General features: G+C 44.7%; 1 protein-coding gene across 11 annotated transcripts in view; it reads left to right on the plus strand.

Annotated features, from left to right (window-relative positions):
• The window catches only part of LOC115154828 (neurexin-2), a 321345-nt gene that overhangs the window by 128390 nt on the left and 177356 nt on the right, over window positions 1-15599 (plus strand). For 8 of the 11 annotated variants that reach the window (XM_029701465.1, XM_029701468.1, XM_029701457.1 and 5 more), the window contains 6 exons: window positions 4600-4901; window positions 8503-8664; window positions 11626-12067; window positions 12639-13022; window positions 13744-13947; window positions 15417-15443. In XM_029701465.1, the coding sequence (XP_029557325.1) occupies window positions 4600-4901; window positions 8503-8664; window positions 11626-12067; window positions 12639-13022; window positions 13744-13947; window positions 15417-15443 (1521 nt within the window). The remainder of the gene's footprint in view (window positions 1-4599; window positions 4902-8502; window positions 8665-11625; window positions 12068-12638; window positions 13023-13743; window positions 13948-15416; window positions 15444-15599) is intronic. The other 3 variants (XM_029701466.1, XM_029701459.1, XM_029701464.1) reach the window with 1 other exon arrangement.

Here is a 15599-nt window from a genome sequence, read left to right on the forward strand (position 1 = left end):
ACCATGTTCATCTGTACAAACAATAGTACGCAAGTATAAACACCATGGGACCACGCAGCCGTCATACCGCTCAGGAAGGCGACGCGTTCTGTCTCCTAGAGATGAACGTACTTTGGTGCGAAATGTGCAAATCAATCCCAGAACAACAGCAAAGGACCTTGTGAAGATGCTGGAGGAAACAGGTACAAAAGTATCTATATCCACAGTAAAACAAGTCCTATATTGACATAACCTGAAAGGCCGCTCAGCAAGGAAGAAGCCACTGTTCCAAAACCGCCATGAAAAAGCCAGACTACGATTTGCAACTGCACATGGGGACAAAGATCATACTTTTTGGAGAAATGTCCTCAGGTCCGATGAAACAAAAATAGAACTGTTTGGCCATAATGACCATCGTTACGTTTGGAGGAATAAGCGGGATGCTTGCAAGCCGAAGAACACCATCCCAACCGTGAAGCACGGGGGTGGCAGCATCATGTGTTGGGGGTGCTTTGCTGCTGGAGGGACTGGTGCACTTCGCAAAATAGATGGCATCATGAGGGAGTAAAATTATGTGGATATATTGAAGCAACATCTCAAGACATCAGTTAGGAAGTTAAAGCTTGGTCGCAAATGGGTCTTCCAAATGGACAATGACCCCAAGCATACTTCCAAAGTTGTGGCAAATGGCTTAAGGACAACAAAGTCAAGGTATTGGAGTGGCCATCACAAAGCCCTGACCTCAGTCCTATAGAAAATTTGTGGGCAGAACTGAAAAAGCGTTTGCGAGCAAGGAGGCCTACAAACCTGACTCAGTTACACCAGCTCTGTCAGGAGGAATGGACCAAAATTCACGCAATTTATTGTGGGAAGCTTGTGGAAGGCTACCTGAAACGTTTGACCCAAGTTAAACAATTTAAAGGCAATGCTACCAAATACTAATTGAGTGTATGTAAACTTCTGACCCACTGGGAATGTGATGAAAGAAATAAAAGCTGAAATAAATCATTCTCTCTATTATTCTGACATTTCACATTCTTAAATTGAAGTGGTGATCCTAACTGACCTAAGACAGGGAATTTTTACTCAGATTAAATGTCAGGAATTGTGAAAAACTGAGTTTAAATGTATTTGGCTATGGTGTATGTAAACTTCCGACTTCAACTGTGTGTGCCCTCTGTTCCCTCGGTCTTTGTCGGTTATTGTTCCCATGTCCGTTGGTGGTGCGAGTACCTATGCGTTGGTGCAGCTGTTATGCTGCAAGCTTTATATATTGTGTATTACGGGTATCGTCCTGTGTCGTTCAGCGAGGTTTACCCTCGCTCTTTTCTTTGTGTACAGCCCAGTGTTTTTGTATACGTGTTTGTTTTGGGTGTATTAAAAACCCCTATTGTTTATCGCCTGCGCCTGTCTCCAAAATCCTTTATACCAGCGTGACACTAGTTAGCTGACAATATGCAGCTAAGCACTGCAGCTATTTACATGAGACAGAGAGCAATCATTCGAGCACCACCTCTGATGTGCTCGCCTGTACCAACCAACTTATCTTGACATGACAGGATTTGCTCATCTGAAAGCTATTACCCAAGTTTACAGCATCAAATATCGACAACACCAAACATATGTCTGCTGTTTACTCATTTCAATCACCTCAACCTTATCGCTTTTCAAAGTGCAAGGATATGTCCGAATCCGTGTCGCCGACCAACACAGACACAGCTTCTTCCAAAGTGAAAAGTCGTGGAGATGTTATTTTTGAGTAACGAAGTGATGAAATCGTTGAAAGGTCAGACAGCATACCCTGTTTCCGGCTTTCTGGTTGATGACAACAGCCACGCGAATACGACAACAGGGTTGTTGGCACGTTCATTTAGCGATATCGAGACAGACATAAAACAAGGCCGTTCGCGCCAGTGGAGGCTGCTGAGGGGAGGACGGCTCATAATAATGGCTGGAACGGAGCGAGTGGAATGGCGTCCAACCAGCCATTACCACGAGCCCGTCCTCCCTAATTAAGGCGCCACCAGCCTCCTGTGGTCCGCGGCCGCTATAGTTATTTATAGAAAGGCAGTCGATGTCCGCTATGGGTTCTAAAAAAGTTAAGACAGAAAATATACACCCGGAGATATCATCAGTCCTCGAGCTATTTATTTGGCTGTCATGGCATCCAGCTGAATGTAGAGATGCCAGAGCAGGTTTTGACTACCTTACCCAGCTTATAGGCTGCCTCTCATATAAACAAATACTATGAGGTTTGTAGAGATGATTGACACTATTGAGATGCACCATTCCCTAGCCTCCGGCAATATGTGAAAACAAATTACTATTTTCCTCCCTCTATTTAAGCATTTTCTCTGTGTTGTCTGTGCTTCTGTATGCCCTCCCTCCCTGTTGTCATGTGAGATTCCAGTCAGCTCCCCCAGATGGGGATGTGAGAGCTGTCTCAGAGGAACGCAGCTGTGTCTGTCATCCAATGCATGCACTTTAGGGACCAGTCACATTATATCAGGCCCAAGCCCTGACGGAGACACTGCACAGAGACAAATCTGTTGGGCCACTAGCTTCCACACATGCTGGAGAGAGAGGAAGAGGGGCCACAATTGCCCAGTACAGTGGATTATCATGGTAATACAATATCATCAATATAAGCAGTTTGTTTGCCGTTTGTGCCGTGGCAGTTTTGGGGAATAAACAGACTGACTTGACCTGACGTGAACTGCCTTGAATGAGCTTCTGAATCGTAGGCTCGTTCACAAATCTGTTTATGAGGGTAAGGAGTTCAGTCTCAAGGGATTCCTTTGCCGCGTACAAACAGGAATGGGATGGAGGAGGAGAGTCACTGCTCATGTATTTGATGAGATCAGTGCACTCACAACTGGATAATATATTTGATGCTCTGTGTTTGTTGATAGACATTTCTGCTCGGTAATTCCGTGAGCTCGACACTGTGTTAGACCACAGTGTGTGAAAGGCCACCCGTAGACACATAAGCTGGGTGGAATGTACAGCAGAACTGGAGAGATTCCATTAGGATTATGTGTGTATCTTCATACAGCGCCTGTCTTTGGTAAGCGGGTACTGTACAATATGACAGTGTGCTTGTAAAATAACACGATGTAATTATCTACTTTCTTACAGATTTCCCATTATCTTGCTTTCTCTCTCTCTCTCGTCATGGCTTTGTGTCCCCGCGCGTTGTGACGGCCTCATTACTCTGTGAAGTTAATGGATTCAGCGGCTTGGCCTGCATTAATTCGACTGTATATATTTCCCTGTGAAACATGCAAACATGATCCCCTGAAAGGAGTGTGAAGAAGGAGACATAGACAAACAGACGAATTGAAAGGGAAGGAGGGAGGGAGGGAGAGCGAGGGAGGGAGGCAGTAGTGAAATAGAATGGTGAACTGTAGCAGAGGCCACCCATGCGTAGTTGTCTGTGCTACTGTTCCTCAGATACTGTGGAGTGCTAATTAAATTCCTCTCGTCACAATGGGTCACCAAACGTAGCAGGCGACAAGCAGGATGGGAGATGGAGAGAGAAGCACTATTCCCCCCATAACGTGTCAAATGAGAGGATAGATGAGAGCCAGAGACGGCTGTTCAGAAGATATAAATTGTTGGCTTAGACTGTTTGTATTTGCACCACATTGTTTTATACGACTGTCGACCTTGAGGCGTTATTCTCTTTTGGTGGTAGAGAGACTTTAGAAAATGAGCAGCGCTCCTCTGCATTTCACGTGGTAGTTAAATGTGGGTGCAGCTTTGCCTGGCAACATTTAGAATTTCGACTGGGCTCTTATATGCATGGGACCAGCTTTACTTTAAATAGCAGCAGCTGTTGAATGAATCATACATTAGAGCTGAAGAACAGTCTCATGCCTCAGTGTTACCTGGGAGTTGGACTCTCCAAGGTCAGAGCTGGCCTTTTGGCTTGATTAAATCCTGCTCAAATCATCTATATTCATAATGACATTCCTAGGCATCGTGCTTGATGGATTCTCCCAATTCTTCAAATCAATGTCATGGTCCACTTGATAGTTTGGAGGAAAACTACATGTAGGAACGTTTTACATTTGATCAGTTAGTGACCACTTAATGGATATTTGAAGAGCAAAATTGCATCTGATTGCCCCCAACCGTAACTTGATAGAATGTGGTGTGGTATGTCATTGAGCAAATTTGCTAAAGCACGGTTGCTAGATATATCCCTAGAGATCTGATGGTGCTGCCATGTGTGTCAAGACGCATTTATAATATCTAATATCTTTAACAAGTCTCCATTTTCCATGGAAAAGCTAGTCTGTTTTTTCCCCAAAGGAAATTCAGGGAATTTAAGGATGACTTCAGACAAGTGTAAGGAAAATTGGCAGATTATTATTGTATGATGATGATGATTAGATATTTGTTTGAGTGGTTCTTTGATATGTTCACATACATTTTTTGTGTCGTAATTGGGAGAAAATATACTTTAAAAAAAACAGTATTATTAACCTGCAGTTACCGTATTGAATGATCCATTTCAAGAAGCTTGACCAGCACAATGAATGAAAGAGAACAGATAACAACAACTGTGGTAGCTGTAGTTGATGACACCAGCCTTCTCTCCATCTCTCTCCACAGCACAAGAGGAGTCAGTGGCCACCTACAAAGGCAACGAGTTTTTCAGCTATGACCTGTCTCAGACGCCCATCCAGAGCAGCCTGGACGAGATCAGTCTGTCCTTCCGCACGCTGCAGAGGAACGGACTCCTGCTTCACACCGGGAAGTCAGCTGACTACGTTAACCTATCCCTGAGGAGCGGCGCTGTGTGGCTGGTCATCAACCTCGGGTCCGGGGCCTTTGAGGCCCTGGTGGAGCCTGCCAACGGCAAGTTCAACGACAACGCCTGGCACGAAGTCCGTGTCACACGCAACCTGCGCCAGGTACTGTAGCCCCCTGTCTCTCCTCCTTCATATGCTCAGCGGCGGTTCTATCGTTCATTATTACAGGAAGAGTTTCATTTTATATTTAAGAGGGAGTAATAGTGTCATTATTTAGCTTTCAGCATTTGTTAATGTTTCCTCATCATGGGCATCCAAGGAAAACCAGTTATACTGTCAGCTTGTGATTTAATTATGCTAATTTATCCCTCAGGACTGAAAAACAAAGATGAATAGAAAACAAACAACATACTACTTTTTTTTTTTTTTCTATCGCTGTTTTAGGCTTTTCTGATTGAACCCAAGCCAAACTCCTGTGACTCATACCCCAGTTCTTTAGGATACGATCAGAAAACATGCCTCACCTATAGTAACCCATTCTTTTTCTCTATGGCGGTCGGTACATAATCTTGTTCTTTTCAATTCAGTTCAGAGTGAAATGAATCAATACCACAACTTTGGCTCTCTCAAAATAATGTCTCCATAGGTGAAAAACGATGCAGTGTGATGTTCCGCCTTCTTAGTGAGACTAGTCATGTTGAGGTGTAGATTGTTGTGGCTGAAATAGCTTGGAACTTGTGGATTGATTTCTGGGTCAGTCTCATTGAGTCTCAATTCCGGTGTCAACAACAGTGTAGTAGTCAATAATAGTTTTTTGTGTACTTTGGATTTGTCATGTTTTTACATATTAAAGGTGCCTTCTATAATTCCATGTTTCCAACTGAAATGTTACTTTACTGTACAGTACTGTGGGTGAGTTTATCCTGTGGAAGGATACCACTATTTTTTACTGAGCTGAGAACAGGAGTCTGATGAATGGTCCATATAGCTAGATCAGGCCTCTAGGGTTGCACTTCAACAAAACCGTTGATCTTTGAAAGCATACAGGCATGTATTTCACATTTGAATCTCTGGACTAGCGTTACACCTGGTTAGGGTTAGTCAGTGACACAGTCTCTTCCTAACCCTGGTCCTGCCTGCTTTCCCTTCCCACGCCACATTAAGCCCGTCTAAATCCACTCTGACAGGCCATTTTATGGTCAATTGCTTCGCTAACTCTGTCTTGTATACTAACTAACATAACTCTTTAAAGGCTCCAGGCTTTAGTTGTCATCCCTTCGTTTAAAAAAAAGAAATATTCTTCATTATTTTATCTTTCAAATGACATTTCCCCGCAATTTTGATTTGTATTAGTGGTGTTATATTGAATGAAGACACTATCTATGTAGTGAATATTATTTTATAAGGAATGCATACACATCCAGCATTTTTCTCCCTTTCTGATGAAGGATGCAGGCATTGGACATTTTAAACATCATCTGAATAGTTATTCTTCACAGTATCTCTAGATTGTGTTGCTTTTATTGTCTGGAATCAACAAAAGAAATGACAAAATTGGCAACAATTTCAGGGTGGCATTCAACATGCTAATTTTCTATTTACAATCCACAAATATCATCAAGGTTATTTGCCTCCTAGAACTCACTTCCAACTTCTCTTCCAGGTTATCCGACAATAAACTGTATCAGAAAATAAATGATTCCCTAACAGAATTCTGTTTAGAGTAGACCTGTGCTCCCTTATTGGATAATCTGGTTGGTCCATTGTGGCTAACAGGTAGGGAATAAGAAAGATGCAGAGCGATAATACTAACAAGCACAGACCTTTTAATGTACTGGGCATCAAAGAAATGTCAGGCACTGTGTAACAGTATTACTCTGGGAGAGGGAGAGAGGGAGAGAGGGAGAGAGAGAGAGAGAGAGAGACTTCAGTTAAAAGATGAGACCAAAAAAAATCGTACTTTCTTTTCAACTTCAAAGCTTGACTTTCCCTCCCTTCCGCCTTCTAATCCTAATTTTTTTCAAACTTGTTAGTATGCTTAGAGGTTGATCGGTTTTGTTTCTTATTCTTTTATTAATTCTGTTGAATGCCTCCACTAACATCAACTGTACATAGTGTATATATACATTAACAGAAATCGACACTGGATGTAAGTATGATTTCTCTTTCCATTTGACTTAATGTGAATCATTCATAATGACGTGATTAATATGCCTCGCCTGTGTGTCCACACTCTAGCCCTTCATGGGTTATGACCCCAAACAAAGCAACCTTTATTTAAAACCAAAATGATGAGGTTTGCCAAGTTTTTTCCCCCCATTCATACTAAGATGGTGCATTTCCAATTACTAATAGTCACTCTTCTCTGTCTACTAATGTACTAACAAGCATTTTTGTGTCTGAATCTTCGGTCCTTACAAACAGACCCCCTTAACATCTCACCCCTACCTGCATACAAGCATTCTCTCTCTTCATTATCCCGAGCCTACCCTCACCCATACTCCCCAAAGACAGAAAAAGCCTATGCTTACAAACCCGCTCATGCTTTTATCCCTGCATTTGATCCTGCATACATAGCTCTTCTCTTCGGGTAGCTTCCTGTTACCACACTGACATGCCGATAGAGAGAAATGCACCTCCTGTGGGAAAGCCAGTGGAATTCATTTTTTTAACAAGCCCTGGTGGTCAGCTTTCGCTGGCTAGATTCCTCTTATCTTTCTCTCTCACATCCTCAATCACACACTCTCTCTGACACACACACACACACACTCTCTCTCTTTGACACACACACACACACATACACAATCACCTACATACACCCTTGTTCAACCTTGCCTACAATCGAAGGTACAGACTCCTAGCAGCTCTAAACAGCAACAGCAGACATAAAAATGTGTTGCCCCATGAGGGAAGTACATTTAAAACCAGGAAACACCCATAACTACATTAATGATCAGAACAAGGCAATTCCCCAGAGTGCAAGTGTGGCAGAGCCTTGCTCTTCTCAGAGAGGACCTCTGGGGAATGTAGTATTTGTCAGTCAGCAGTGATGGTCTGCAGCATTCACAGAATATCATAACAGTGTAAACCACGTACTTTACTGTATTACCGTTTCAGTCAAAGCTGAGCCACATACTTTATAGTGTATCTCATATATATGTAATGAACTCCTCTTAAGCCATTGTAATGGAATATAATTCCTTCTGGAACCGTTGTTCTCCCAACAATGAATAATAGATTAGGATTTTTTTATCAGCTAATTGGTGCATTCATTTGTTCTTCCCGTCTCTCTGTATTGATTTGAGATTGATTAGAATCAGCCTCAACTGTCTGATTACCGCCGATGGACTACTGTATCTACCATCGAATGGGTGCCTTCTCAAATTCAGCTACAAACGGATACTACGATATATTTAATATTGTACTCAAATCCAAAATATCTGTGAAATTATCATATCATCATTTGCTCATCAACCCTGCTAATATTTTGAGAATCGAGAAAAGAAGCAAGCTTCTGAGATTGGCGGAGCCCCTCCGACTGTGCTCATCAATTCACACTGTAGATCTTACAGCTAAGGATTCAACTCAATTCAAAGGCCAGCATTTTAACGCAACCCCCCCCCCCCCCCCCAAAAAAAACAAAGCAGCGGATGTTTGGTGTTTAATTCAAATTCTTTCCGCCATCTTCCCCCTTGTCTCTTTGTTTCTGTTCTGTCTCTCCTCCGCCATTTCTCCATCCCTCTCTTTCTCTCTGGTCACCCAGGTGACCGTCTCTGTGGATGGGATCCTGACCACCACCGGCTACACCCAGGAGGACTACACCATGCTAGGCTCGGATGACTTCTTCTATGTCGGCGGGAGTGCCATCACAGCTGACCTCCCTGGCTCCCCGGTCAGCAATAACTTCATGGGCTGTCTCAAAGACGTAAGTACTGTGCTGTTCAGCAGCCTTCAGCAGGGGACTCTGCTCTGAGAATACACAGATGCACAGGGCTCTAGTTGAGCTGTGTTCAGACTCACAATCACCGTTCACTTTGTGAAATGACAGCTCTTTTACGTATGTGCCGCTCGGAATTGAGATGTTAAACCGCCCAGTGCATCACACAGGAAGAACATGGCACGTTTCTATTTTTACATTTAGTTAGCTGCTAATTAATGACAGATTGTGACTTTGAACACATGCAGTGCCCTTAGTGTTCAGCTATGTCCTAATGAGTCCTAATGTAGATTGCTGTGTGTCATTTGCATATCCCCTGACATTGTACAGTGTGGTCATGTATGAATGTAGCTATGGCCTTGAATTATATAGTAGCATGACTACCTGGATATGAACACCGGACTTGCTATTCTGTTGAATAATACAGGTTCTATTCTCCAGGATTAATTACACTCCTGTACTGATGCCCCACCCCCGCCCTCCCTGGTGACTGCCATGACCTTCCTATACCCTCCCTATTTCTCTCTCTGCCTGTCTCCCCGCCGTCCCTTCCTATTGCTCACTCTCTCTGTCCCCCCCTTCTCGTTCTTTCTCTCTCTCTGTCTCTCTCTCCCCTTCCCTCCCTCCCTCCTCTCTCTCTGTCAGTGAACATCTGTAATTAATACTGTGCCAGTGTTAGTGAGGCCTTAGCTTTACCATCCTGACAGCCAATTCAGACATTGATTTCCTCCATGGGTTCCCAGGCGGCGCGTCCCTCCCTCTGTCACTGTCTAGTTGACCCTCCCATGTATTAATCATGTCTACCTCTTCATTGATTGTGCCATGCTTCTCACTGCCTCAGCCTCCCAGTCTTTGTCCTGTTGTGTACAGGAATCCTAATAACTAAACATTTTTATTTCCGTTAGGGAACGCCTACGCTGTGAAGTGTGTGTGTGTGTGCGCAATAGCTCAATTCATCTTTGCACTCCTTCTAAACAACGCAATTTTGGCAAAAGTCTACAAAACTTAGCCCACTCTGTTCGTAACAGATTCTAGTTTTGGGAACAGAAAACTGTATTGAGATCAAAATGTTTCATCTGTGAGAAAATGTGCAGAATGTCGGCCAAAATCCATCTCGTTCCATCTTCTCCCACTGCCGGCCACTGGGCTTCCTGTCACTGCCATATTTGGTAGTGAGTGGAAACACCAAGTGGATGCTACACATTTATGCATCTGGTGAAATATCTGTTTCTTTGTTCTATCTGTGACTATACTGCTACAGACTCCTGATGCCTGTTTCAGTAGAACGTGGTGATAGATATTGGACTGTGTCGGTGCTGGGAGGGGTCTTTGGGAGTTACTGAGACATACCTACAGTGTTGTGAAAAAGTCTTTTTTTGCATCTTTTTTTTTTTACACTGAATGTTGTCAGATCTTCAACCGAAACCTCATATTAGATCAATGGAACATAGCACAAAATGTGGATACTTACTTCATTTATTTAATCAAAAGTGTTTGGTTTTCACCAGACATAACGGGACCAACGTCGTCCAAAAAAGTGGACTCAAGTTTGCAAGAAAGCACCTGGAAGCAGCTGGATGATCGCCAAGACTCCTGGAAGAATGTTCTATGAACAGATGTGTCAAAATGTGGTGCTTTTTTGGACGACATGGGTTCCGTTATGTCTGGCGATAACCAAACACTGCGTTCACACAGTAAGAAACTCATACTAACAGTCAAGCATGGTGGTGGTAGTGTGATGGCTTGGGGATGCTTTGCTGCCTCAGGACCTGGACGACTTGCCATCATTGAAGGAACCATGAATTCGGCTTTGTATCAGATCATTCTAAATAGAGAATGTCAGGCCATCCGTCCGTGAGCTGAAGCTGAAGCACAGCTGGGTCATGCAGCGGGACAATGATCCAAAACACAATCTACATCAGATTGGCTAAAAAGCGACAAATGAAACGTTTTGAAATGGCCTGGTCAAAGTCCAGACAGAAACCGACCTGAAACCAGCAGTTCATGCCCGACAACCCTAAAATGTTGCGGAGTTAAAGCAGTTCTGCATGGAAGAGTGGGACAAAATCTCTCCACAGAGAGACTGATCAAAAACTACAGGTGACACAAGCGGTTAGTGAGTGTAAGGGGGTGTTGCGTAACTTTGTTAAAAAAAATAAAAAAAATGTCATGAAATAATTCACAAAATGTTGCGTTATTTGTTCACTCAGGTTTCCTTTATCTAATATGAGGTTTTTGGTTGAAGATCTAACAATATATTCAGTGTCAAAAAAATATGCAAAACTTCGAGAAAATCCAAAAGGCAGATACTTTTTCACGGAACTGCATTTGATCACAGTGTATGATTGATGCTACCAAAGGAGACCGAGATATTGAGTGTCATCAGAATGCTAGCGTAGCGTGAGAACGATTTTGTACTTTTGCATCTATGGCTGAAAATAGACTCAACAATTGCATTTTTCATACTCGGGCTCTTCTATTCTCTCATGAGATTTTATTTTGGTCTGGCAATTACTGATAATGGTGCCTTGTGAAACCAAGCCGCTGCCTGGTGTATTTTTAAACAAGAAGACACTAAAGTTCTCACCCTGGAGGAGGGAGCGCCAGTCAGCTTTGGACTGCAAGTGGTGTGAAAATGAAAACCGTGTTCAGCTGTGCCACCCTGCTGCCTCCATCTGTACATGAGAACAGTGCACATGTGACAGACAGACTGTCAGACAGACAGGGAGATTCTCATTATGGTCTTATGAGCTGGTTGTGTAATGTATGACAGCTTGTGCGTTTTACACACTTCAATGAATTAGACATTGTTGCATGGATTCTAAGGTTTGGTATTGAGGGCAATCACAGAAAAGAGTGAGGGTTAAGCTAAATAGCAGGACATAAAAGTGGTCTTTCGGCAGACCGCAGCCACCCACTCGGTGACAGTCCTGTCCCTTTGTCCTACAGGTGGTCTACAAGAACAACGAGTTCAGGCTGGAGCTGTCTCGTCTGGCTGCAGAGCGGGACCCTCGGGTCAGCGTTCACGGCGACCTGACCTTCCGCTGTGAGGACGTGGCGGCCCTGGAGCCGGTCACCTTCGACACGCCCGCCGCCTACCTCACCCTGCCCAGGTGGAAAACCAAGAAGACTGCCTCCATCTCTTTTGACTTCCGCACTACGGAGCCCAGCGGCCTGCTGCTGTTCAGCCACGGTGACAGGCGTCTGCAGGGCCCGGACAGACAGCCGGAGAGGCAGCCCAGGGCCGACTACTTTGCTATGGAGCTCCTGGACGGCTTCCTCTACCTGCTGATGGACATGGGCTCCGGCAGCATCAAGATGAAAGCCAGCAACAAGAGGGTCAACGATGGGGAGTGGTGCCACGTGGACTTCCAGAGGGAGGGGCGCAAGGGTGAGAGAAAGCACACATGATGAATCTGATAAAGGAGCTTAGTCAGAGCCATACTGCAACTCTGGTCTTATTGAGGTATCAGGAACAGCAAGGGTTAAATCCTACTGGTTTACTATACACATTCGGAGGTACTCATATTGGCTTCTCCTTCATGTTTCTTAGCTGCCGTCAGAGATGCTGGGTGCATATCCCGATTTAATTAGTCATATTTTTAGCAGCTATAATCTATGTATGACATTTAGTAAATTGCCTTAACCTATTTCGCAAGTGGCCAATTATACCGTCATCCACCTCATGTGGGGAAATGTCTGCCCTCATTAGCCGTGCCCCTAGATTTGAGCCAGTGTTGCTTACACCTTACTATTAACAGAGAACCACGGTATGACAAAGACCTGAGACGTTCCTGTTCATTAGTCATTTCATAATTGTACACCTGGTGTACCTTGTGGATTATATTCTAGATTATACAGTGAGATTATACAGTGAGATTATACAGTGAGATTATACAGTGAGATTATACAGTGAGACAGCTTTGATACTAGTTCACTCTCTCTGACTGTCTTGCCTTCAGGCCTGATCTCAGTGAACAGCCGCAGCATACCATTCTCTGCTAACGAAGGCAGTGAGATCTTAGACCTGGAGGGGGACATGTACCTCGGGGGTCTGCCCGAGGCACGCGAGGGCCTCATCCTCCCCCCAGAAGTCTGGACGGCCCCCCTCAACCTGGGCTACGTGGGCTGCATGCGGGACCTGTTCATGGACGGGCGGAGCCGGGACCTGAGGAGACTGGCGGAGATCCAGAGTGCCTCTGGAGTCAGCAGCTTCTGCACCAGGGAAACGCACATCAGGTGTGGCAGAGACGTCTGTGCCAACGGTGGGCAGTGCCGCGAGGGCTGGAACCGTCATGTGTGTGACTGCACCAGCACGGGCTACCTGGGCCCCAACTGTGAGAGCGGTGAGAGAGAGAGAGAGAGAGAGAGAGAGAGAGAGAGAGAGCGAGAGGATCAGCGGAATGTGGAAACGCTCCCTGCTTGAAATGTTACCGTAAAGCTTTTAAACAAGTTTAATGACATTTCATACAGACGATGGGGATGAAATAATTTTTTATGTGAGTCATTCAAGTGGTAAATTGCCACTCTATTAGTGAATTGGCGGTATGTGAGGAATAAATAGGTGCTGTGTATCAGTGATTCATCAGTATTGCGGTGGCGCTCCGTGAGTCTGAATAACCCTGCATCTAGCACAGATATCGTTCTGACAGAGAGGATAGGAGCCACATTGTGAAGCCATATAGGCCGATAACATTATGAGGGATATAAATGGAATCCTCATCCTATTTGTGGCCTGAATATAAATCTATGAGAGGAGGGTGATAACAGAGGCTTCACATAAGAGCGCTGTGGTACGTCACAGGCTTTTCCTGCCATCTAGTGTGGCTGCAGGAAACTGCAGTCTCTTCAACAGGCGTACAAAGAATCCGTTCGATCCTGTTCGGCGAAGATCGAAATATGAGGGGAAGGGAAATTCTCTCATCTTCATTTTGATATGTTATCTTATTATGAATCATGCGCTTATTCAGTATTGGGTGTACAGGAGTAGATGTTCTACTGTATGGGAACATTTGTGACAATGCCATTTGCTAACGCTGTCTCCCTGTCCTTGGTGCCCGCACACAGAGGCCACGGTGCTGAGCTACGACGGCAGCATGTACCTGAAGGTGACGCTGCCGTTGAGCATGCACATGGAGGCCGAGGACGTGGCGCTGCGCTTTATGTCCCAGAGGGCCTTTGGGCTGCTTGTGGCCACTACCTCCCAGGACTCAGCTGACACCCTGCGTCTGGAGCTGGACGGGGGCCGGGTCAAACTCACCGTCAACCTGGGTAATGCTAACAGTGCTAACGTTTATGAGTCCTCACGGCTTCTCTGTGGGAGTACTCATGATGTAATGGGAAAAGGTATTGTCCTACATATACCCCCCCCCCCTTTCTCCTCATCATACACAATCTATATACATCTCTCTGTATCGCCTCTGTGTTTTCTCTCTTTCTCTCTCACCCATTCCCTGGTCAGCCGCTAGCTGGTCCATCTCCAACCCTTTCAGCCCTTCAACGACCTGTGTGTCTGTAGTCCTAGGAACAAGCAGCCAGAGAGACCAGGTCACTTAGAAACACACTGTATCATGGTGACAGATACGTTGCCATGGTGTCCAACAGATGTTGTAGTTGTTGTTCTAGATCACAAGTGCCGTCCACCGTGGCTCTCAGATTTGTCCTAACCCAGGAAGAGGGGAGCGGTAGAGAGCCGACCGAGGCGGTAATGGTGCCTGACAGGGCTGTCGGCCTCAGCTGGTAGCCCTAGTCTCCACATCCCCCATTACAGCTGTAGGTAGTGAGTCTGGTCCTTGGCTGTTTGCATCCACTGCTTTGTGATGGTTGACAGCTCCAGAAACACCCCAGGCACACTAGCACTGTGTAGTGCAGGGTTTCCCTAACCCGGTCCTCAGGACCCCAAGGGCTGCATGTTTAGTTTTTTGCCCTACACAGTTGATTCAAATAATGAAAGCTTGACGATTAGTTGATTATTTCAATCAGCTGTGTAGTGCTTGGGGGGGGGGGACCAAAACGTGCCGCCCTTCGGTTCCCGAAACCCTGGTGTGGTGTGTAGTACATAGCCTTCATGGAGGGCTTTATTATATCCAAAAGATCAAGGAAGCTCTGACTGTGTCGGCACATGTTTTGGTAGTTGTGCGTCATAACGACTGTGTAGCTATTCTATTATTCAGAGGGCACAATGGTGAGGAGATTTTCCCACAGCGTGACGCTCTCAAGCTCTAAATGTGTAAGGTTTCAGTGTGGCTACGGGGTATGCGAATCAGCCCTTTCCTCGGTCTGTGCTCTACCTAACTACCACATGGGTTGTACCCACAGCGGGAGGCACATCTGTTATCAACCTAGGATTTAACGTTGGCTTACTTTCTAGGTTGTAAAAACAGTCATGAAAATTCTGCCAAAGTTATTACAGTAATGATATATCACAAACACGGTGATTTTACTCTGATTGCGGTACACGTTACCGGTCCTCCTGAGCGTAGTGGAGAGTTGACATGGCCTCCCTCAGCTCTTGTGTTAGTGGGTGCTGTATGGTTGCCATGGTGAGGAAAAGGCTGGTTTTGAATCTGGAGCTTGTCCCCGGATGGTGGTCTCTCCGGAGAAGAAGAAGAAAAAAAAAACTGCAGAATGTACGTTGAAGGATGTGAAATGTTTCTTTTTTTGTTCTTTTTATTTATATTGTTTCTTTTGAATTTACTTTTTGGGGATCTCACCATCTCACTCTCTCCCTCTCTCACCAGATTGTATCAGGATAGACTGTAACCTCAGTAAGTGGCTCCTATCATTATTTACTGTACTTCAGAACAACTGTTCTGTTACTGTCTGTTTTTACTATTAATACTGTTAAAAGCATTTAACATTAGTCCTATACAATATGTATCCCAATGAAGTACTACCATCACACGGTTTGTCTTGAAAAAATG

The sequence above is a fragment of the Salmo trutta genome, chromosome 19 (assembly GCF_901001165.1).
Source record: "Salmo trutta chromosome 19, fSalTru1.1, whole genome shotgun sequence".
NCBI lineage: Eukaryota > Metazoa > Chordata > Actinopteri > Salmoniformes > Salmonidae > Salmo > Salmo trutta.